General features: G+C 43.3%; 1 protein-coding gene across 3 annotated transcripts in view; it reads right to left on the bottom strand.

Moving 5' to 3' along the window:
- LOC128700519 (excitatory amino acid transporter-like) overlaps nt 1-22,890 on the bottom strand; it is a 287,211-nt gene that overhangs the window by 29,996 nt on the left and 234,325 nt on the right. For all 3 annotated transcript variants that reach the window (XM_070086958.1, XM_070086956.1, XM_070086957.1), the window contains one exon: nt 5,966-6,160. In XM_070086958.1, coding sequence (XP_069943059.1) covers nt 5,966-6,160 — 195 coding nt within the window. The remainder of the gene's footprint in view (nt 1-5,965; nt 6,161-22,890) is intronic.

Here is a 22,890-nt window from a genome sequence, read left to right as displayed (position 1 = left end):
TCTATACAAAGTTCAATCAAAGGGCTCCCATTATCATTTACACGTGACACCCCAAACTTACCTACCACACCCTCTCTAAAAGTTTCTCCTACTTTAGCATTCAGGTCCCCTACCACAATTACTCTCTCACTTGGATCAAAGGCTCCTATACATTCACTTAACATCTCCCAAAATCTCTCTCTCTCCTCTACATTCCTCTCTTCTCCAGGTGCATACACGCTTATTATGACCCACTTTTTGCATCCAACCTTTACTTTAATCCACATAATTCTTGAATTTACATTCATATTCTCTTTTCTCCTTCCATAACTGATCCTTCAACATTACTGCTACCCCTTCCTTTGCTCTAACTCTCTCAGATACTCCAGATTTAATCCCATTTATTTCCCCCCACTGAAACTCCCCTACCCCCTTCAGCTCTGTTTCGCTTAGGGCCAGGACATCCAACTTCTTTTCATTAATAACATCAGCAATCATCTGTTTCTTGTCATCCGCACTACATCCACGCACTTTCAAGCATCCCAGTTTTATAAAGTTTTTCTTCTTCTCTTTTTTAGTAAATGTCTACAGGAGAAGGGGTTACTAGCCCATTGCTCCCGGCATTTTAGTCGCCTCATACGACACGCATGGCTTACGGAGGAAAGATTCTTTTCCACTTCCCCATGGACAATAGAAGAAATAAAGAAGAACAAGAGCTATTTAGAAAAAGGAGAAAAACCTAGATGTATGTATATATATATGCATGTGCGTGTCTGTGAAGTGTGACCAAAGTGTAAGTAGGAGTAGCAAGATATCCCTGTTATCTAGCGTGTTTATGAGACAGAAAAAGAAACCAGCAATCCTACCATCATGCAAAACAGTTACAGGTTTCTGTTTCACAGTCATCTGGCAGGACGATAGTACTTCCCTGGGCGGTTGCTGTCTACCAACCTACTACCTAGGATTTATGATTTATGAGTTTTTTTTTGCGCTCATGTTATTTAATAGTCTGAGGTGAGTGGGATCGTCTTGATTATAGTGATTTGAGGGGATTTCTATAAAATGGGTGTTAGTTGGTGTTGATCTTAGTTTCTGGTGATTTTTAGTGTTGTTTGGGCAGTATTCGGTGCTGTTTTGGTAGTATTCAGTGGTGTTTTGGGAGTATTCAAAGGAGTTTGTTGATGTTTTTGAATGTGTTCAAATGATGTTTTTGGAGTAATCAAAGGTAATTGATGTTGTTTTTGGTGTCGTACAAAGTAAAGTGTGGTGTGTGTGGGTGTGTTTGTGTTAGTTTTGGTAAAATGTCTCATGTCATAAGTGTATGAGTTAGTTTTTGTGATAATGTTGTAAAGTCTGGAGACTGAGGGAGTAGTATGGTGGATGAGTTGTAATTTAATGAAATGTGTAAGTGTAGATAAATTAGAGATGATAAATCTTATTTGGGAGTATTCAAAATGATATTTTGGAAGTGCTTCAGTGTTGTTTGGAAATGTTCAAAGGTGTTTATGTGAGTATTCAAATGATTTATGAGTGTGTTCGAAGTAATCTTGGGGTTCTGTAGTGAGATGATAAAGGTTGTGGATGAGAGAATATTTCTTAAGAGATATTGAGAAAAGGTAGTCTCAAATGATGATGTATGAGAGTGTTTTGAAGGTGTTCAAAGTAAAGTGAGGTGTGTGTGTGTGTGTGTGTGTGTGTGTGTGTGTGTTTACCTGGAGTTTACCTGGTGTTAGGTGGTCATAGAGTTTTGTGAATATCTTGGTTACAGTGATTTTAGTGGATTTGAGATGGGTGATGAGATGCATTTGTGGATGTGAAATGTGATTTTTGTGTGTGTTCAGAAGAGGTGTGTTGGGAGATGGGTGAGTGGATGTGAAGAAATGTGGGTGAGATGGAGAGGGGTATGGGGAGGGTTGTATTAGAAATTTAATGAAATATGGGGGGGGGGGGATTTTACTGAAAATAAAGGTAATGTGTGAATATTTTAAAAGAAATGATAGAAGTGAAAATTTATGATATATTGGAAAAGAATGGAGGGTGTAGAAACATGTCGCAGTAGTTGGGTAGTGAGATTAGTTGTTGTGAGTATAATATCAGTTTATGTGGATACAAGGAGATGGGTATGGAGAGGATTTTATTAGAATTTTAGCAATGTAGGGAGGAATGTGTATTACATTTAAGATTCAGTAAAAAGAATGGGAAAAATTTGTATCGAAAGAGGAAAAATTGTGAATAAATTGGTAAGTGATGAGGGTTGTGGGTATTGTTGTCGAACTAGAGATATCGAAAAAGATGTTATAAGTGGGTTGTTGTTGTGGGTGTTGTGGGTTGTTGTGGGTTGTGGGTGTTGTGGGTTGTGGGTATTGTTGTCGAACTAGAGATATCGAAAAAGATGTTATAAGTGGGTTGTTGTTGTGGGTGTTGTGAGTTGTGGAGTGTTGTGGGTGTTGTTGACGAACTAGAGATAACAAAATGGATGTTATAAGTGGGTTGCTGTTGTGGGTGTTGTGGGTTGTGAGTGATGTGGGTTGTGGGTGTTGTTGTCGAACTAGAGATGCTGAAAAGTGGTTATAAGTTGTGGGTTGTTGTTGTGGGTGTTGTGGGGTGTGGGTGATGTGGGTTGTGGGTGTTGTGGGATGTGGGTGTTGTGGGTTGTGGGTGTTGTTGTCGAACTAGAGATACCGAAAAGGTGTTATAAGTGGGTTGTTGTTGTGGGTGATGTGGGTTGTGGGTGTTGTGGGTTGTGAGTGATGTGGGTTGTGGGTATTGTGGGTTGTGGGTATTGTTGTCGAACTAGAGATATCGAAAAAGATGTTATAAGTGGGTTGTTGTTGTGGGTGTTGTGGGTTGTGGGGTGTTGTGGGTTGTGAGTATTGTGGGTTGTGGGTGTTGTTGTCGAACTAGAGATACCAAAATGGATGTTATAAGTGGGTTGTTGTTGTGGGTGTTGTGGGTTGTGAGTGATGTGGGTTGTGGGTGTTGTTGTCGAACTAGAGATGCTGAAAAGTGGTTATAAATTGTGGGTTGTTGTTGTGGGTGTTGTGGGGTGTGGGTGATGTGGGTTGTGGGTGTTGTGGGTTGTGGGTGTTGTGGGTTGTGGGTGATGTGGGTTGTGGGTGTTGTTGTCGAACTAGAGATACCAAAAAAGATGTTATAAGTGGGTTGTTGTTGTGGGTGTTGTGGGTTGTGTTCATGTTTTTTTGCGCTCATATCTTAATTGGAGGTGAGTGTACTCATAGAAATTGGTAATTATTTTGGTTATAGTGATTTGAGGGGATTTGTGTGAAAATGGGTGTTAGTCTGTGATTTTGGTGGTGTTTTGACTGTATTCAGTGGTGTTTTAGTAGTATTCAGTGGTGTATTTGGGAGTACTCAAATGGTGTTTGAGACTATTCAAAGGTGTTTTTGAAGGTGTTCAAATGATGTGCAAGAGTATTTATGAAGGTGATCTGGGAGTATTCAGTGGTGATTTGGCTGTGTTCGAATGATGTTTTTGGAGTATTCAAAGGTAATTGATGGTGTTTTTTGTTGTTAAAAGTAAAGTGGTGTGTGTGTGTGTGTGTGTGTGTGTGTGTGTGTGTGTGTGTGTGTGTGTGTGTGTGTGTGTGTGTGTGTGTGTGTGTGTGTGTGTGTGTGTGTTAACTTCGTAATATGTAAAATTGTGACTAGTGAATTTATCGAAAAGTGATTATAAGTTGTAAGAGTTGTGGTGACTTTTTCTGATGAAATAGTTAAAACGAGAAAAAAATATCTAGACTTGAGGAGAGTGAATCTTGTGTTGTATTTTGTAAAGAAATTGTGGATTGTTGTGGGTATTAACGAAGAAAAAATGTGGAATTGTTTGTGTTATCCTGCGTTAAGAGTGAAAATGTGTAATGTTTTCCCTATGTTGTATATGACATGTGTAATACTGAGAATTCATGTAATGAAGAAAATGTAATACTTTAAAATGGAAAATATTAGTGTTATCCTATGTTACTTCATTTAAGTTAATTTTAAGTTAATAAGGGGACACAGAGTGACCTGGTATTGTGATGTGTGTATGGAGTGAGATGGTGACGACGAAGAAGATCCAGAACCAAATGCACAGAATTTCTTCAAGAGAAAAATATGTTGATTTTAGTCAATGAATTGTGTCTTTTTTCAATGAATTTGTATTACCAGAAATGTATATGAAATGCATTGGTTGTATAATAAATGAAAATATTGTGTATTAGTGTTATCCTGCATTTTATTGTCTGCTCAACAAGATTCAGCCTGTGTGTGTGAGGTCATCACGTGACGTCACTGACATAGTGGGAAGTCGACAAGATTCAGCCTGTGTGTGTGAGGTCATCACGTGACGTCACTGACATAGTGGGAAGTCGACAAGATTCAGCCTGTGTGTGAGGTCATCGCGTGACGTCACTGACATAGGGGGAAGTCGACAAGATTCAGCCTGTGTGTGAGGTCATCGCGTGACGTCACTGACCGCCGCCGAGTAAACACAGGTGGGGTGACGTCACACTTGTTTAGACCTGTAGTAAGAGAAAGTATTATGCCCGATAGGAGGAGTTCATTTGAATGCTTACCCCCAGAGGGGAAAATCCAAAAAAACTTGATCCAAGGAGATGGAGGAGAAATACTTGATCCAAGGAACTAGAGCAGGAATATTTGGGGTAGAAGTGGATGGTGGGGGAAATCTTTGTATTATTGATAGAGAAAAAACTTGATCCGAGGAACTGGAGCAGGGAATTTGGGATGCAAGTGGGAATCCATTTTGAATGCTTACCCCCAGAGGGGGGAACCCAAAAACTTGATCCAAGGAAGTGGAGGAGAAATTGTGGGATGGGGGTGGTGTAAGGGTGTTGATCCGAGGAGTTCTAGTCTTGGTATTATTGATATCGAGAAAAACTTGATCCAAGGAGATGGAGGAGAAATACTTGATCCAAGGAGATGGAGACCACAAGAAAATGAAATTAAAAAAAAAAAAATTTGAAAAAAAAAAATTGGGGTAGGAGTGAGTGGTGGGAGGGGTACCCATAGGGGGGAAACCAAAAAACTTGATCCAAGGAGATGGAGATCATAAGAAAATGAAATTAAAAAAATTTGAAAAAAATTGGGATGGGGTGAAAGTGGGAGGGGGAACCTCAAAAATTTGATCCGAGGAGATGGAGATCATAAGAAAATGAAATTCGAAAAAAATCGGAAAAAAATTCGGGGGGCGGGGGGCGATCCGGACGACGCTGCACGCGTTGCAGAAGGCGCGAGGGCGCGGGCGGGTGGGGGGCGTGGGTGGGGGCGTGGGGGGGCGTGGGTGGGGGGTGGAGGGCGAGGGGGTCGAGGGTGAGGTGGTCGAGGGTGAAGTGGTCGAGGGCGAGGTGGACGAGGGTGAGGTGGTCGAGGGTGAGGAGGTCGAGGGTGAGGTTAAGGTCATTAGCATAAAGGTGTGAAAAGGAGTCCGCTCAGAGGAGACCGTACCATGGAGACCGCTCAGAGGTAGGAGCCACTCTGTAGAAATCAGTACTACTTATATATATATATATATATATATATATATATATATATATATATATATATATATATATATATATATATATATATATATATATATATATATATTATATACATACGTACGTACGTACATACAGGATGTGTACACCTCCTGGTGTACACATCCTATATTTACAGACATCAATAAATGATAGTTAAATATAAATTCATCACATATTTTACTTAGTTATTGCATTTTTTAATCAAAGTAATGCTATAGCGTAGTATTGTCGAGGGGGAAATATAAACTTCATAGTGTTAATTTTTAAAGTACATAAACAATAAACTTTAGAAAGTAACAGTAATTATTAAGTCTTAAATTCTACACAATTCTGTTTTATGTTAGGTTTAGTGAACAGACTAACTTTGAGGTCACACAAGACATTTTTAAATAATGAATTATTTCACAAGAAGAGAGGGTATTTTAATGATTAAACATAAATAGAGAACTTACATGATAGTGGCGTATTCTCCCACACTAAGGGGCAGCTCATTCATCTGAGCGATAAAGACGGTGCCAACAGATACGAACAAAGCAGTGCCGTCCATGTTGACCGTGGCGCCGATAGGGAGAACGAAGCGGGAGATACGTGGGTCGACCCCACACTTGTCATTCATACAGCGGAAGGTGATAGGCAGCGTAGCCGCCCTGTAGAAGGAGGGAGCATAAATACGTAGCCAGGGTGCTGGGGAGTGTCAGTAACGACCACCCTGAGATGCCCTGCATGGCTGCCGCCGCTATTACAGGGGTTAACCAACATGATCGATTAATAGTTTACTCACCCACACAGGCCGGGGACCGGCACTATCTCTGAAACAAACAAACAGACTAGGTTGTGCATGTGTGACACTGACAAAGTGATGGGTTTAGCGTTATGGGAGCTGGGGTGGGTGAGGGCCTGTAAGACTTCAGCACAAGAGGGAGCCACTTACCCAGCCGCTGACACTCACTGCTCTACTCCTCTCCGCCAGCCCCGGTCGACTCGCTCCTGCAAATGTGGCTAGAGTGCTAGGTTAGCTTTGCACTCTGCAAGGTAGGATAAAAAGACCGTTAAAATTACATGACAAACCTGACTGGCATATCTGATAGCAGACCTAACTATCACTGTGGTCAAGGATTTTAAATTTACCGGAGGACGAGGTCAAAAATTTATGTTAATAGTGTTTATTTTTACTTGAAGTATTGTGTTATTATTTCACTGCAAAATATATATGTATTCACTTTGTTACCTCACAAAAGTAATCATTAAAATAATCTCATGCACCATAAGTTAGAAAATAAACTGCAGCCAATGGGTCACATTAGGTGTAGCCAGGGGTTCGAGGAGGTTATTTTGACTCCCCTGCTTGATATATTATTTGAGTAACTTATGCGACCATCCTCCATTAACCCACTAGACCTCTAGTACCCTCTGCGTTCTACTCAAGTGTGCATGTCCATATATAACTGACTTGCAGGTCCCGGTTATCCTCTCGGGGTTAGTTCCAGGCTGCAGCTACACCTTCTTGTCCAGTCGAACCCTTCAACATTTATCTGGGCACGCCTTAGTCAATTAAAGTCCAGATTGTGAGTCGCATTTGACTTAATTTTGAAAAAGTTGTGAAACTAGTAAAGATTATATGAACTAGTTGCAACATCCCCATTATACTCATTTAATCCCGTCCGGTAAATTTAGTAGGGCTTAATTTAAATTACAACTTGGTGGCGAGGACAGAAGTTCTGGTGTCACAATGGCTGGATCATCTGGTTACCCCAGGGACAGAGACCTGTTTCCTTGTATATCTTTTTTTCTCCCTCATCCTGAGCTAAGCTCTCTCTTTCTAATGTGACCCACTACTGTGTGTGTGTATGTGTGTGTGTGATGAGTGTCGGATGAGAGCCTCTACGCACCAAACCTAGGACATTGTCCGCACAACGAGGATGAGCCTTAGCACATATGGTTGGACGGCTGGTTAACTTCAGGCTTCATGCACTAGTGACTGACCCACCCTAGCTACTGTACTAGACCCAGCAGCTTCATTCATGTGACATCAAGAAGAGTTTTATATCATGAAAATCAAGAAGAAAATAAGAAATTTGAAACGCGAGTAGTTGGATGAATACGCAGTAAAAGTTAGACAAGAAAAAATAATAGCACTTTGCTAATTGAATAGAAAGATATCAGCTGAATTTTAAACCCTGAGAAATTTAAAAAAACAAAGAATGATGACTACCATCCTCGCATTACGTGCTAAGTCATGCTCGCGGGTTTCGTGTATAGAGGAAAGGCGGTGGCGAGGGTGAGTACAGAGAGCACGGTCGAGATAAGGACTCGTCGGCTCCACTTCCGTCTCCCCTCCCGCCCGCTGAAAGAAAACGGTGATGCGGCCGTTACTGGAGCGGCGACGGGCAGGCTGGTGGTCTCCTAGCTACCCACCTCAACGTCCTGACCAGCAAGGGTAGGAGAGCAACAGTAATTCTCCAACCCTCCTGATGGAAGATGAACCCAATGGTAGACTCATATTTGTACATGGTCACAAAAAGAAATTCAATAATATCAACAAACTATGTTCAACCTTTCATATTTATCTACATTTTATTACATTGTCATATCAAATATAAATGATGTTTAAATTATAATATTTAAACAATCTCTGAAATACAAAAAAGATCCCCAAATTAAACAAAAACATATTTATTAATAATAGAGAATGCAGCAGCCCGAGTGAAGATGTGGGAAGAATACAAGAAGAGAAGGCAGGCAGGAGCTGAGGCAGCAGCCACGGCCCTACCATCACCAGCATCCTCTCACCTCAGTATTGCTAGTGTTTATATATATATATATATATATATATATATATATATATATATATATATATATATATATATATATATATATATATAAGGTCGAAGGCTTTATTCGCATTATTAGCCCAGAGGCTTAGTAACCCAGGATGTTTCAGGAAAGTCAATCAGTGTATATAAGACATGATATTCCTGACCTATGACTATCGAGTTATGTCATAACATCAGAATTTAGGGTGGGTATCGGATATTATGTGACGGCACATAAGCCGTCTCCTACTTGCTATTTTTTTTCCCCAAGGAGATGTTACCAGTTAATACTAAATAAATGTGCAAATAAGGTTACTTTTCTATTTTAGAAAAGAATCGTTAGATGCACGAAAAATTAGTATAGTTTTTGGCTCAAAATCTAATACGGCATGACTAAGAAGACAACAATTTGGAGCAAAGCGGCAGGTGTAAACTTGCTTTCGATACCATTTCATTTTTTCCCCTTCAGGCTTACACACTGGCCTGGAGTTTTATGACTCTCACCATGGGTTCTAACCCCACCTGTACTGTGCTTTGCAGTTGTGTTATTACGATTTTGTGAGTCACGAGTAACGTGAGTGTTCTGCATCCTGTCTGGCTAGCTCTCACTCCCTGCACCCTGCCTGGCTAGCTGCCACTCCCTGCACCCTACCTGGCTAGCTCTCACTCCCTGCACCCTGCCTGGCTAGCTGCCACTCCCTGCACCCTGCCTGGCTAGCTGTCACTTCCTGCACCCTGCCTGGCTAGCTCTCACTCCCTGCATCCTGTCTCGTTAGCTCTCACTCCCTGCACCCTGCCTGGCTAGCTCTCACTCCCTGCACCCTGCCTGGTTAGCTCTCACTCCCTGCACCCTGCCTGGCTAGCTCTCACTCCCTGCACCCTGCCTGGCTAGCTCTCACTCCCTGCACCCTGCCTGGCTAGCTCTCACTCCCTGCACCCTGCCTGGCTAGCTCTCACTCCCTGCACCCTGCCTGGCTAGCTCTCACTCCCTGCACCCTGTCTCGTTAGCTCTCACTCCCTGCACCCTGCATGGCTAGCTCTCACTCCCTGCATCCTGTCTGGCTAGCTCTCACTCCCTGCACCCTGCCTGGTTAGCTCTCACTCCCTGCACCCTGCCTGGCTAGCTCTCACTCCCTGCACCCTGCCTGGCTAGCTCTCACTCCCTGCACCCTGCCTGGCTAGCTCTCACTCCCTGCATCCTGTCTGGCTAGCTCTCACTCCCTGCACCCTGCCTGGTTAGCTCTCACTCCCTGCACCCTGCCTGGCTAGCTCTCACTCCCTGCACCCTGCCTGGCTAGCTCTCACTCCCTGCACCCTGCCTGGCTAGCTCTCACTCCCTGCATCCTGTCTGGCTAGCTCTCACTCCCTGCACCCTGCCTGGCTAGCTCTCACTCCCTGCATCCTGTCTGGTTAGCTCTCACTCCCTGCACCCTGCCTGGCTAGCTCTCACTCCCTGCACCCTGCCTGGCTAGCTCTCACTCCCTGCACCCTGTCTGGCTAGCTCTCACTCCCTGCACCCTGTCTGGCTAGCTCTCACTCCCTGCACCCTGTCTGGCTAGCTCTCACTCCCTGCACCCTGCCTGGTTAGCTCTCACTCCCTGCACCCTGCCTGGTTAGCTCTCACTCCCTGCACCCTGCCTGGCTAGCTCTCACTCCCTGCACCCTGCCTGGCTAGCTCTCACTCCCTGCACCCTGCCTGGCTAGCTCTCCCTGAACCCTGCCACTATGACAGCTGACTGACAGCTACCACTCATAACACTTCTCCTTTAATAAACAATCACCACAAATCATAATTAACTGTCGTCGCGGAAAATATTAGCAACGTGAATTTGCGATGATAATCTTTTTTATGAAAGAAAATTAGATATATGGTTATTTTTCTGTATAAATAAAGAATGGAAACCTTCCTCAGTGTTTTACAATTAATTTGGGTAATTTACAGAGAACAAAAGATTACAGCATCGTGGCTGGAACAGTTGACTGGAAACCTGCATTTAGGCGAGAAACCACATGACGCGGTCGCTGTCCGTCCTAGACCACTGTCAAATTACAATTTGGGTAACTTATCATCCTAGGATGATTTAGTTACGCCAGTTACTAGGGAGAAACTTGTTTTCCACCTTGGTTAAGTCAGGTTTTGAGCCGGCTTTGTAAACTAATCGAGTAGTTAGGCTTATACCGTATTTTCCGGCATATAAGGCGCACGAGCATGTAAGATGTTTCCAAGCAGTTGTAACCTAACGTTAGTAACGTTAGTAACGGCTAAAGCGTAACCCAAACCCTATCCTTGACCCTGACCTTGAGCATATAAGGCGCAGGGTGATTTTAGAAGTAAAAGAAAAGCACGCCTTATATGCCGGAAAATACAGTAGTTTTTTATGTATCCCATACCCTTCCTACCCACTTTCTGTGGACGACAGTTACCCTATAAAGTCTTGTGGCGGCCCTACATTTTTGGGGCCCTGAAGCTTGATCTGTTATTGGAGCCCCATCGCAACTCCTCCTCATACAGTAGACCCAGAATTTTTAAGCAATGTGGGTGAAAGTCACTTCCGGGGCCCCTCCGGGATTAGGGGCCCTGAAGCTTAAGAGGCATGTGAGTTTCACTGTTTCCTAATATGTTTGTTTTTCCCCTATAAACTGCCTTGTCCATTGTGAATTTTTTTTACATAATTTCCTAAATGTAGAACATATAAATGAATAATGTAATAACTGTGTATTAAAATGTGATGTTATTTGGAACCTTTGAGAAATTTCGAGGGAGAGAGGTGTAGAACAGCCAGTAGTGACGCCAGAGAAGAGACGCCATATTGAATTTAATGTGTGAACACTGGACTGAAGTGTGCAATGTGATTAGGCATTCATGAAGGTCATTTGGGTTTTTTTTCTGGCCAGAATTTGGAATTATGAACCTGTGTTAATGTCCCCTGCTGAAGAATTGGGATAGGAAATTTGCGGGACCTCAAGAATTACGTGTGGATGGCGGAAGATAAATGCAAACATCACTCACAGGAAAGTACACCATTAGTGTACTAGTGTAGTGTATTAGTGTAGATTCTAGGTGTTAGGCAGGTGTTGTGGTATGATCCATCTACAGTAATTAAATGGTAAGTGTTAATACCAATTATATTTTGTGTACCCAGTAAGCCTAATTATATACAGTCCACAACTTTGATTTACCAGAGTTGCCGGTTTTAATATTATAATTATTAATTTAATGTCAGGTCTAGCTTTTTGTGAGAGTAGTAGGGAGTGGGCAACGAGGGAGTTACAGTTCAGTGACCTACTGTGACTTAAGTCCCAGTTACTTCACCCAAATTACTTGCAGGTAATAATTCAGGTAATGCCCTGTAGACCTTATGCAGGTGATTTGCTCACATAATAACAATAATTTTGAATATCCATAATTACTATCACATTTGCTTTGTCTGCTTTCGTAAGGTGAAGTCTAGGATCTGTCCTTAATTCATGGCAAAGCTTAAATCTTTGAGGACAACTGTGTTGCAGAGGTCTTACCTGGAGTTTACCTGGAGAGAGTTTCGGGGGTCAACGCCCCCGCGGCCCGGTCTGTGACCAGGCCTCCTGGTGGATCAGCGCCTGATCAACCAGGCTGTTGCTGCTGGCTGCACGCAAACCAACGTACGAGCCACAGCCCGGCTGATCAGGAACTGACTTTAGGTGCTTGTCCAGTGCCAGCTTGAAGACTGCCAGGGGTCTGTTGGTAATCCCCCTTATGTGTGCTGGGAGGCAGTTAAACAGTCTCGGGCCCCTGACACTTATTGTATGGTCTCTTAACGTGCTAGTGACACCCCTGCTTTTCACTGGGGGGATGGTGCATCGTCTGCCAAGTCTTTTGCTTTCGTAGTGAGTGATTTTCGTGTGCAAGTTCGGTACTAGTCCCTCTAGGATTTTCCAGGTGTATATAATCATGTATCTCTCCCTCCTGCGTTCCAGGGAATACAGGTTTAGAAACCTCAAGCGCTCCCAGTAATTGAGGTGTTTTATCTCCGTTATGCGCGCCGTGAAAGTTCTCTGTACATTTTCTAGGTCGGCAATTTCACCTGCCTTGAAAGGTGCTGTTAGAGTGCAGCAATATTCCAGCCTAGATAGAACAAGTAACCTGAAGAGTGTCATCATGGGCTTGGCCTCCCTAGTTTTGAAGGTTCTCATTATCCATCCTGTCATTTTTCTAGCAGATGCGATTGATACAATGTTATGGTCCTTGAAGGTGAGATCCTCCGACATAATCACTCCCAGGTCTTTGACGTTGGTGTTTCGCTCTATTTCGTGGCCAGAATTTGTTTTGTACTCTGATGAAGATTTAATTTCCTCATGTTTACCATATCTGAGTAATTGAAATTTCTCATCGTTGAACTTCATATTGTTTTCTGCAGCCCACTGAAAGATTTGGTTGATGTCCGCCTGGAGCCTTGCAGTGTCTGCAATGGAAGACACTGTCATGCAGATTCGGGTGTCATCTGCAAAGGAAGACACGGTGCTGTGGCTGACATCCTTGTCTATGTCGGATATGAGGATGAGGAACAAGATGGGAGCTAGTACTGTGCCTTGTGGAACAGAGCTTTTCACCGTAGCTGCCTCGGACTTTACTCTGTTGACGACTACTCTCTGTGTTCTGTTAGTGAGGAAATTATAGATCCATCGACCGACTTTTCCTGTTATTCCTTTAGCGCGCATTTTGTGCGCTATTACGCCATGGTCACACTTGTCGAAGGCTTTTGCAAAGTCTGTATATATTACATCTGCATTCTTTTTGTCTTCTAGTGCATTTAGGACCTTGTCGTAGTGATCCAGTAGCTGAGACAGACAGGAGCGACCTGTTCTAAACCCATGTTGCCCTGGGTTGTGTAACTGATGGGTTTCTAGATGGGTGGTGATCTTGCTTCTTAGGACCCTTTCAAAGATTTTTATGATATGGGATGTTAGTGCTATTGGTCTGTAGTTCTTTGCTGTTGCTTTACTGCCCCCTTTGTGGAGTGGGGCTATGTCTGTTGTTTTTAGTAACTGAGGGACGATCCCCGTGTCCATGCTCCCTCTCCATAGGATGGAAAAGGCTCGTGATAGGGGCTTCTTGCAGTTCTTGATGAACACAGAGTTCCATGAGTCTGGCCCTGGGGCAGAGTGCATGGGCATGTCATTTATCGCCTGTTCGAAGTCATTTGGCGTCAGGATAACATCGGATAGGCTTGTGTTAATCAAATTTTGTGGCTCTCTCATAAAAAATTCATTTTGATCTTCGACTCTCAGTCTGGTTAGCGGCTTGCTAAAAACTGAGTCATATTGGGACTTGAGTAGCTCACTCATTTCCTTGCTGTCATCTGTGTAGGACCCATCTTGTTTAAGTAGGGGCCCAATACTGGGCGTTGTTCTCGATTTTGATTTGGCATAGGAGAAGAAATACTTTGGGTTTCAGCAGAGTTTGAGCAGAGGTCTGAGCAGAGATCTGCTGCAGAGGTTTGAGCTTTGCTCAGACCTCTGTAACACAATTGTCCTCGAATATTTGTAAAGTTATACCATGAATTAAGGAAAAATCCTGGACTTCACCTTACGAAAGCAGACAAACCAAATGTGATAGTAATTGTGGACAAGGTAGATTATAGGGGAAAATAACATATTAGAAGACAGGGGAACTGACGTGCCATTTAAGCTTCATTAGTTTCGTAGTAGATCCGCAGGGCGTACCCATCCTGTGGGGTACATAATCAGAGGATAACAGAGGCATGCAAGGGCCAAGGAACCTGACTCTAACTTCCTGTTGGCTAAACAAATTACACCAGTTATGATCTGTCTACAAATTAATTCAGTAACATCAGCAATTAGTTGTCTGTGCAGTTAATGCAGAGAAGAGCTGGACTGGCCTGCAAAGGTCATGGTCTGAGGGACTGACAAAGGTGCTCGGGCTGATCTGAGGGACTGACAAAGGTGCTCGGGCTGATCTGAGGGACTGACAAAGGTGCTCGCGTTATGCCAAGAAACTCACAAAGCTACTCCATTATTTAAGAAGTTAAAACATCTATAAGCTATTTGCAGAACTTAGAATCAGAGTATTTAAAAAGAAAAAATACTACGTATCATTGTGACTGAAATATTTAGACATTTCTTGAGAGTTCGTGAAAAAATTATCTCTGAATTCTCAGATTTTTTTTTTTTTGCCTTTCAGCACAAAGATGAACCTTTGTAGCCTTTGTGATTTTTACTCTTTAAAAAAAAACAGTAAATTTATTTACAAATTTGTACTATATTGACTAGTTGTGTGTCCTTGTGGTGCATTTGCTCTAGTGTAGCACCTTTGCTTAGTGCAAAACATTTGCTTTTTTCGTGCAAGCGTTTTATAAGCCTCACGAGTTTAGCGCATTTTCACTAAAAAAAAAATGCCAAATACAATCTTGAGTCAAATTTTCTACAAAGAAGAAGAAGAATCTCTGAAGATGGTCACATTTTTGTACGAAAGTACTCAAGAGGACTTTTTTCAGTACAGGAATTTACACAATATAGGAACTCGTACGTGAAATCAACACCTGTATATCAAACTCTTGAACACGAGTAGTTCTGACCCTTCATATATTCAAATTCACATATTTATTTCTTTGCATAGTGTACAATGTGTAGTTTGCATGAAGTAATATGTTAGGCACAACGGGCAACGTTTCGCCCAGAGGGCAAGGATTTTCAAGCCTATGGAGGGATAAGGGGAGTCAAGCCCTGAGAAAGCTTAATCTTGAAACTTGGTCTCGAAGCAAAACATTGTCCAGCAAATTGACCAAAACTGCTTTTGTGTCTTTCAGACGCTCTGCATCCCGCTTGTTGGTATCTTAAAGCATTTTCGTACTAGCGTGTAATGTAGTGATCCGTCTATTAATCTTGATGGACTGAACACATCGACTTAAGACAGGTTCGAGTAGATGTGGTTCACTTGTAATGGCCCAGCCCAGGTCTCTTCCAGTTGGTGATCCGGGGGACTGGTTGCCTCAAACTCCTCATCTTCCACCATTCATCTCTGTACTGGACTGAGGAAGCCACTTGTTGGCGAAACGTTTCCACAATAAAGATTCCCAAATGATGTAAAAATTCCAGAGTGTACACACTATTAATTCCTCCTCTTCTTATTTTTCATTATCAAAGTTAGTTGTAAAAGTAACTTAAATATATACGATATAAACAAATCGCGAACAAGCGATACAAGATGCAAAATATCCACGGGGAAGTTGAATGATAGCTCTAGGCCTTTCGTGTTGCAATCAACACATCAGGATCTTGCAATGTTGCAGAACAGAGGAGGAGGTCCAAGCAAATACGGTCACAGGAAGCGCCTTTGCAAAGGCGCTTCCTGTGTCTAGTCTAGTTTTATTAATTACTGTGTCACCATTAGTATCAGTCTGCCAGAAATGCCCAGACATGTAAGTGGCTTTCTTTGTACTTAATAACACTTTATAAAATGTAAATCACACATTGTAACTTTTGCAGAGAAATAAAAACTGTATTGGATTGTACATCTGAAGGCGACTGCTGCCTCTAGCTGTGACCGCAGCAAGAATATTTGAAGCACTTCAGTCTCCAACATTACATGACACGTCTTAATTTTTTTTGAACATATTTTCTCCCTCCTACAAAGATTTTGTTCTGATTTTTAACCTTGAAAGTTAGTAACCCATGATAACCCAATAAAAAATTGTAATCAGGCTCTTTGGCTTATTTCCAGTGAGATCCTTCAATTCTCTCCACTACCAACTGGGAGGTGAACAAGGGCAACAGGTGTAACGATACATGTCCAACGTTTCCGCTCGTCCGGAGATCGAACCCTGACCTTCAGTGTGTGTAAAGTGAGGCCGCTACCAACTGAGCTACAAACACCTCTCACATTTTTTTCTTGGTTGTTAGTTTATCAAATTTATCTTTGATATACGGTTGTTTGGTACAGGTTCGTGGGATCCTGTGTGACAATTTTATCAGGAGATTTGGAACTTCCAAATTATGGTTATCGGAGGAGCATGTTCACTTGTTCATATTTTTTGGATCAAATATACAGAAAAATGCATGAGAACACTCTAGCGCTTTTTATCAAATTAAAAAAAAAACTAAATCACTCTCACGAAGTGTCGAACCTCATCATCTGAGGCTTCGTTTCTCATAATTCATATACAACAACCCACTGTATGTGTGTGTGTGTGTGTGTGTGTGTGTACTCACCTAGTTGTACTCACCTAGTTGAGGTTGCGGGGGTCGAGTCCGAGCTCCTGGCCCCGCCTCTTCACTGATCGCTACTAGGTCACTCTCCCTGAGCCGTGAGCTTTATCGTACCTCTGCTTAAAGCTATGTATGGATCCTGCCTCCACTACATCGCTTCCCAAACTATTCCACTTACTGACTACTCTGTGGCTGAAGAAATACTTCCTAACATCCCTGTGATTCATCTGTGTCTTTAGCTTCCAACTGTGTCCCCTTGTTACTGTGTCCAATCTCTGGAACATCCTGTTTTTGTCCACCTTGTCAATTCCTCTCAGTATTTTGTATGTCGTTATCATGTCCCCCCTATCTCTCCTGTCCTCCAGTGTCGTCAGGTTGATTTCCCTTAACCTCTCCTCGTAGGACATACCTCTTAGCTCTGGGACTAGTCTTGTTGCAAACCTTTGCACTTTCTCTAGTTTCTTTACGTGCTTGGCTAGGTGTGGGTTCCAAACTGGTGCCGCATACTCCAATATGGGCCTAACGTATACGGTGTACAGGGTCCTGAACGATTCCTTATTAAGATGTCGGAATGCTGTTCTGAGGTTTGCTAGGCGCCCATATGCTGCAGCAGTTATTTGGTTGATGTGCGCTTCAGGAGATGTGCCTGGTGTTATACTCACCCCAAGATCTTTTTCCTTGAGTGATGTTTGTAGTCTCTGACCCCCTAGACTGTACTCCGTCTGCGGCCTTCTTTGCCCTTCCCCAATCTTCATGACTTTGCACTTGGTGGGATTGAACTCCAGGAGCCAATTGCTGGACCAGTTCTGCAGCCTGTCCAGATCCCTTTGTAGTTCTGCCTGGTCTTCGATCGAGTGTATTCTTCTCATCAACTTCACGTCATCTGCAAACAGGGACACCTCAGAGTCTATTCCTTCCGTCATGTCGTTCACAAATACCAGAAACAGCACTGGTCCTAGGACTGACCCCTGCGGGACCCCGCTGGTCACAGGTGCCCACTCTGACACCTCGCCACGTACCATGACTCGCTGCTGTCTTCCTGACAAGTATTCCCTGATCCATTGTAGTGCCTTCCCTGTTATCCCTGCTTGGTCCTCCAGTTTTTGCACCAATCTCTTGTGTGGAACTGTGTCAAACGCCTTCTTGCAGTCCAAGAAAATGCAATCCACCCACCCCTCTCTCTCTTGTCTTACTGCTGTCACCATGTCATAGAACTCCAGTAGGTTTGTGACACAGGATTTCCCGTCCCTGAAACCATGCTGGCTGCTGTTGATGAGATCATTCCTTTCTAGGTGTTCCACCACTCTTCTCCTGATAATCTTCTCCATGATTTTGCATACTATACATGTCAGTGACACTGGTCTGTAGTTTAATGCTTCATGTCTGTCTCCTTTTTTAAAGATTGGGACTACATTTGCTGTCTTCCATGCCTCAGGCAATCTCCCTGTTTCGATAGATGTATTGAATATTGTTGTTAGGGGTACACATAGCGCCTCTGCTCCCTCTCTCAATACCCATGGGGAGATGTTATCTGGCCCCATTGCCTTTGAGGTATCTAGCTCACTCAGAAGCCTCTTCACTTCTTCCTCGGTTGTGTGCACTGTGTCCAGCACTTGGTGGTGTGCCCCACCTCTCCGTCTTTCTGGAGTCCCTTCTGTCTCCTCTGTGAACACTTCTTTGAATCTCTTGTTGAGTTCTTCACATACTTCCCGGTCATTTCCTGTTGTCTCTCCTCCTTCCTTCCTTAGCCTGATTACCTGGTCCTTGACTGTTGTTTTCCTCCTGATGTGGCTGTACAACAGTTTCGGGTCAGATTTGGCTTTCGCTGCTATGTCATTTTCATATTGTCTTTGGGCCTCCCTTCTTATCTGTGCATATTCATTTCTGGCTCTACGACTGTTCTCCTTATTCTCCTGGGTCCTTTGCCTTCTATATTTCTTCCATTCCCTAGCACACTTGGTTTTTGCCTCCCTGCACCTTTGGGTAAACCATGGGCTCATCCTGGCTTTTTCATTACTCCTGTTACCCTTGGGTACAAACCTCTCCTCAGCCTCCTTGCATTTTATTGCTACATATTCCATCATCTCATTAACTGGTTTCCCTGCCAGTTCTCTGTCCCACTGAACCCCGTTCAGGTAGTTCCTCATTCCTGTGTAGTCCCCTTTCTTGTAGTTTGGCTTCATTCGTCCTGGCCTTCCTGCTTCTCCCTCCACTTGTAGCTCTACTGTGTATTCGAAGCTTACAACCACATGGTCACTGGCCCCAAGGGGTCTTTCATATGTGATGTCCTCGATATCTGCACTACTGAAGGTGAATACTAAGTCCAGCCTTGCTGGTTCATCCTCTCCTCTCTCTCTTGTAGTGTCCCTTACGTGTTGGTACATGAAGTTCTCCAGTACCACCTCCATCATCTTAGCCCTCCAAGTATCTTGGCCCCCATGTGGGTCCAAGTTCTCCCAATCTATCTCCTTGTGGTTAAAGTCACCCATGATCAGGAGCTTTGCCCTGCATGCATGAGCTCTTCTGGCCACTCTAGCCAGTGTGTCAACCATCGCTCTATTGCTCTCGTCGTACTCTTGCCTTGGCCTCCTGCTGTTCTGTGGTGGGTTATACATCACTGCTATTACCACCTTGGGACCTCCAGAGTGAAGTGTTCCCACTATGTAATCACTTTCTTCTCCGCTATCTTCTCTCTCCAGCTCATCAAAATTCCAGCGATTTTTGATCAGCAACGCCACTCCTCCACCCCCCCTGTTCCCTCTGTCTTTCCTCAGGATTTGGTATCCCGTTGGAAAGATGGCATCTGTTATCATACCTGTAAGCTTGGTTTCTGTGAGAGCTATGATGTCCGGTGATGCTTCTTTGACTCTTTCTTGCCACTCCTCCCACTTATTTGTTATTCCATCAGCGTTTGTGTACCATACCTTCAGTTTCCTTTCCAACACTGTGGTTTGGGGGGCCTGTGAGGGTGGGAGACCTGGTGGCATACTGTGGGGTTCTATAGCTTGGTGTTGGGTGGAGGCTGTGGGTATGGATTGTAGGGTGTGTTGGGATGGTGTGATAGGTTGTGTGGTTCTGAGAGTAGTTGTGTGTGTGCTTGCCCTTGCTGTTCTGTCCTGCTCTGACTGACCTCTGCTGGTTCCCTCCTTGTCTCTTTTCCTAGCTCCTTTCGCTTTTTTGTCCTCTCCCTCAGCTGCTGTCGTTCTGATTTTGTTCTGTCTCTGTCTAGGAACACCCTCTTGTACTCTTCCGAGTATTTCAATCGTGGTTTCTCTTGGAGGATCCTGTTCCGCACTGTTTCCGTCCTGAGAATCAGCTTGATTGGTCGGTTTCTCACCTTCGAGTACCCCCCTATTCTCTGAAAATTTACAATCTCGTCCCTCTCTTCACCTATTTCTGTTATGATTTTCTCAATCTCCTTCCTTTCTTCCTGCTTCCTTTCAGTGTGTGTCCTTTCCTCTCTCTCCTGAAGCCCATGGATAAACACTGATTTTGCCCTTTCTTCCTCGCATTGCCTCACCCTCTGTGGCTCTGGATCCTGCCTGTGTGTGGTCAGTTTCTCCCTTGATTTTTCCAGTGGCTCTTGATAGCCTTGTTGTGCCTCAGCATTCGACCTATCACCCTCTCCATCTGCAACCAGTTGATCTTCCCTTTCACTCCTTGGTCCTCCTTGGCAGATTGATGTGGCCTTAGCATAATTCATAATTCCTTCCTTCCTGTTCAGCCTCGCAGCTTCATATGCTGTGTCTTCTCTGGTCACTGCCCCTGTAACTCGCTCCAGCCTATTTATCTCAACTTCTAGGACCCTTATCTTGGCTACTGCAGTTTCGACTTGTGCCTCCCAATTCTTTGTCTCCTTCTCCAACCACCTTTCCAATTTCACAGAGAGCTCTTTCTCCATTTTTTCAGAAAGCTCTCCTAATTTTCTCTCCCACTCTTGTTCCATCCTTTTCCACTGTGTGTGTGTGTGTGTGTGTGTGTGTGTGTGTGTGTGTGTGTGTGTGTGTGTGTGTGTGTGTGTGTGTGTGCAATAAAAACTTAAGGTTATATTCTTCATACCAATGAGATACGTGTGACTGAGGTGACAAGACTTGTGGTACGACCGTGGCCAACTCCGTGCAGCAGCAGAAGAAAATTCGTGATATTAAATTACGCCTAAGTCAAAGCCATAAAACTGCTGGCTTAGAGACAAGACATAAGTTGTTAATAAAAAAGACACATCTCGCATCGGACAGGTATAAGCGCTGCGTTAATCACAAGGTTTGGGTAAGAGGCTGGACAGTCCTTGGCCATGCTGTGTTGAGAGGCGCGGCACACACGCTAACATCATCACCTTGTAGTGCCAACTCGACTGGCACACTCGTCAGGATAGTTTGTCTACACGTCCCCTAGCCAATTAGTTACTGCAGCAATACAGTACCAGTGTCAGCAGTATTGAGACATTCTGTGTATGTGACATACACCCCAGGAGTGGTTTTCCAACGAGCTTAAAGCGTCATGTATATTCAATGCTGATTAGAATATGGTCTGCCAGTGCATTCATGCCTAGATGTGTACAGCAAGTGCTGTGGCTATCCTAGCAGGGGTGTGTGTATGTTTGTTTATTGTTTGTGCAGAAGTGTGTGTTTTTTTGTTTGTGCAGAGGTGTGTGTGTGTGTTTGTTTATTGTTTGTGCAGAGGTGTGTGTGTTTGTTTATTGTGTGTTGCAGGTGTGTGTGTTGTTTTTGCGCTTGTGCAGAGATGTGTGCGTGTGCATACATTACAGAAGCTACACATACACACCATTCAATAACATATCCTTGATAGTTTTTCCCTATATGACTGATACTGAGACGGTGATGGTCAAGATTCGTCAGATTTACCTTTAATAGTAACTGGCGAGTTGGTAACTCCAGGAGAGGAAAATCCACTGTGAAATGTTTGAATTTCTGTATCAGCATCATTAGATACACCGCACTGTGCAGAAACCTTTCACCCAACACTTGAATACTTCCAGTAGGATGAAAAAGAAAATTTTATTTTATTAATTTCCCAATGGATCGACAACCAAGGAAGCCAAATAGTGGAACTCATTTCCACTGGTGTCCTTAGCTCCTTTCCCTTGATACGTACAACAGTTGACTAACTCCTAGATGTCTAGTACCTGTTATTCGAACAAGGACAGCGGGTGTTAGACGTGCTCAAAGTCCTGCCTCACCTGGAATTAAAAACGGGATCTTTTCGTCCAGGATATGACTTAAAGTTGGAGTGGAGACTTTTAACAAGGAGAAGCACACTCTCCAGCACCATACATAATAATGTAGCAGATTCCAGGAACGTAGAAATATCACTACGAACATCTATGAAATATGCAGGATTTGGCGGAATTAAATCGTGGTAGCGCGTAAAGGAAGTCACAATGATTGATGGAGGATTGAACCTCTATTTAGTGTTGTATGATTGACAGGTATTAACAGGATCCATCGATCGAAAAATACTATAAATAATTTATACTCTATAGCATATAGTTATACTGGTCGGTTGGTATATTTAAAGCCTGTCGACTGTACGAGTGTCGTTTGAAGCTACAGGTTACCTGTCCACTTCCAGGGATTGAAGTAAATTCTATGTGTATATTCTCCTTTCCAAATGTAAATACACTGACACAGATGCTCTCCGTATATATGCAATAGAAGGGATATATTCCTTGGTATATATATATATATATATATATATATATATATATATATATATATATATATATATATATATATATATATATATATATATATATATATAATATATATAATATATATATATATTTTTTTTTTATCACACTGGCCGATTCCCACCAAGGCAGGGTGGCCCGAAAAAGAAAAACTTTCACCATCATTCACTCCATCACTGTCTTGCCAGAAGGGTGCTTTACACTACAGTTTTTAAACTGCAACATTAACACCCCTCCTTCAGAGTGCAGGCACTGTACTTCCCATCTCCAGGACTCAAGTCCGGCCTGCCGGTTTCCCTGAACCCCTTCATAAATGTTACTTTGCTCACACTCCAACAGCACGTCAAGTATTAAAAACCATTTGTCTCCATTCACTCCTATCAAACACGCTCACGCACGCCTGCTGGAAGTCCAAGCCCCTCGCACACAAAACCTCCTTTACCCCCTCCCTCCAACCTCTCCTAGGCCGACCCCTACCCCACCTTCCTTGAACAACAGACTGATACACTCTTGAAGTCATTCTGTTTCGCTCCATTCTCTCTACATGTCCGAACCACCTCAACAACCCTTCCTCAGCCCTCTGGACAACAGTTTTGGTAATCCCGCACCTCCTCCTAACTTCCAAACTACGAATTCACTGCATTATATTCACACC

Source organism: Cherax quadricarinatus, chromosome 20 (assembly GCF_038502225.1).
Source record: "Cherax quadricarinatus isolate ZL_2023a chromosome 20, ASM3850222v1, whole genome shotgun sequence".
Lineage (NCBI taxonomy): Eukaryota > Metazoa > Arthropoda > Malacostraca > Decapoda > Parastacidae > Cherax > Cherax quadricarinatus.
This window is presented reverse-complemented; position numbering and strand designations above follow the sequence as displayed.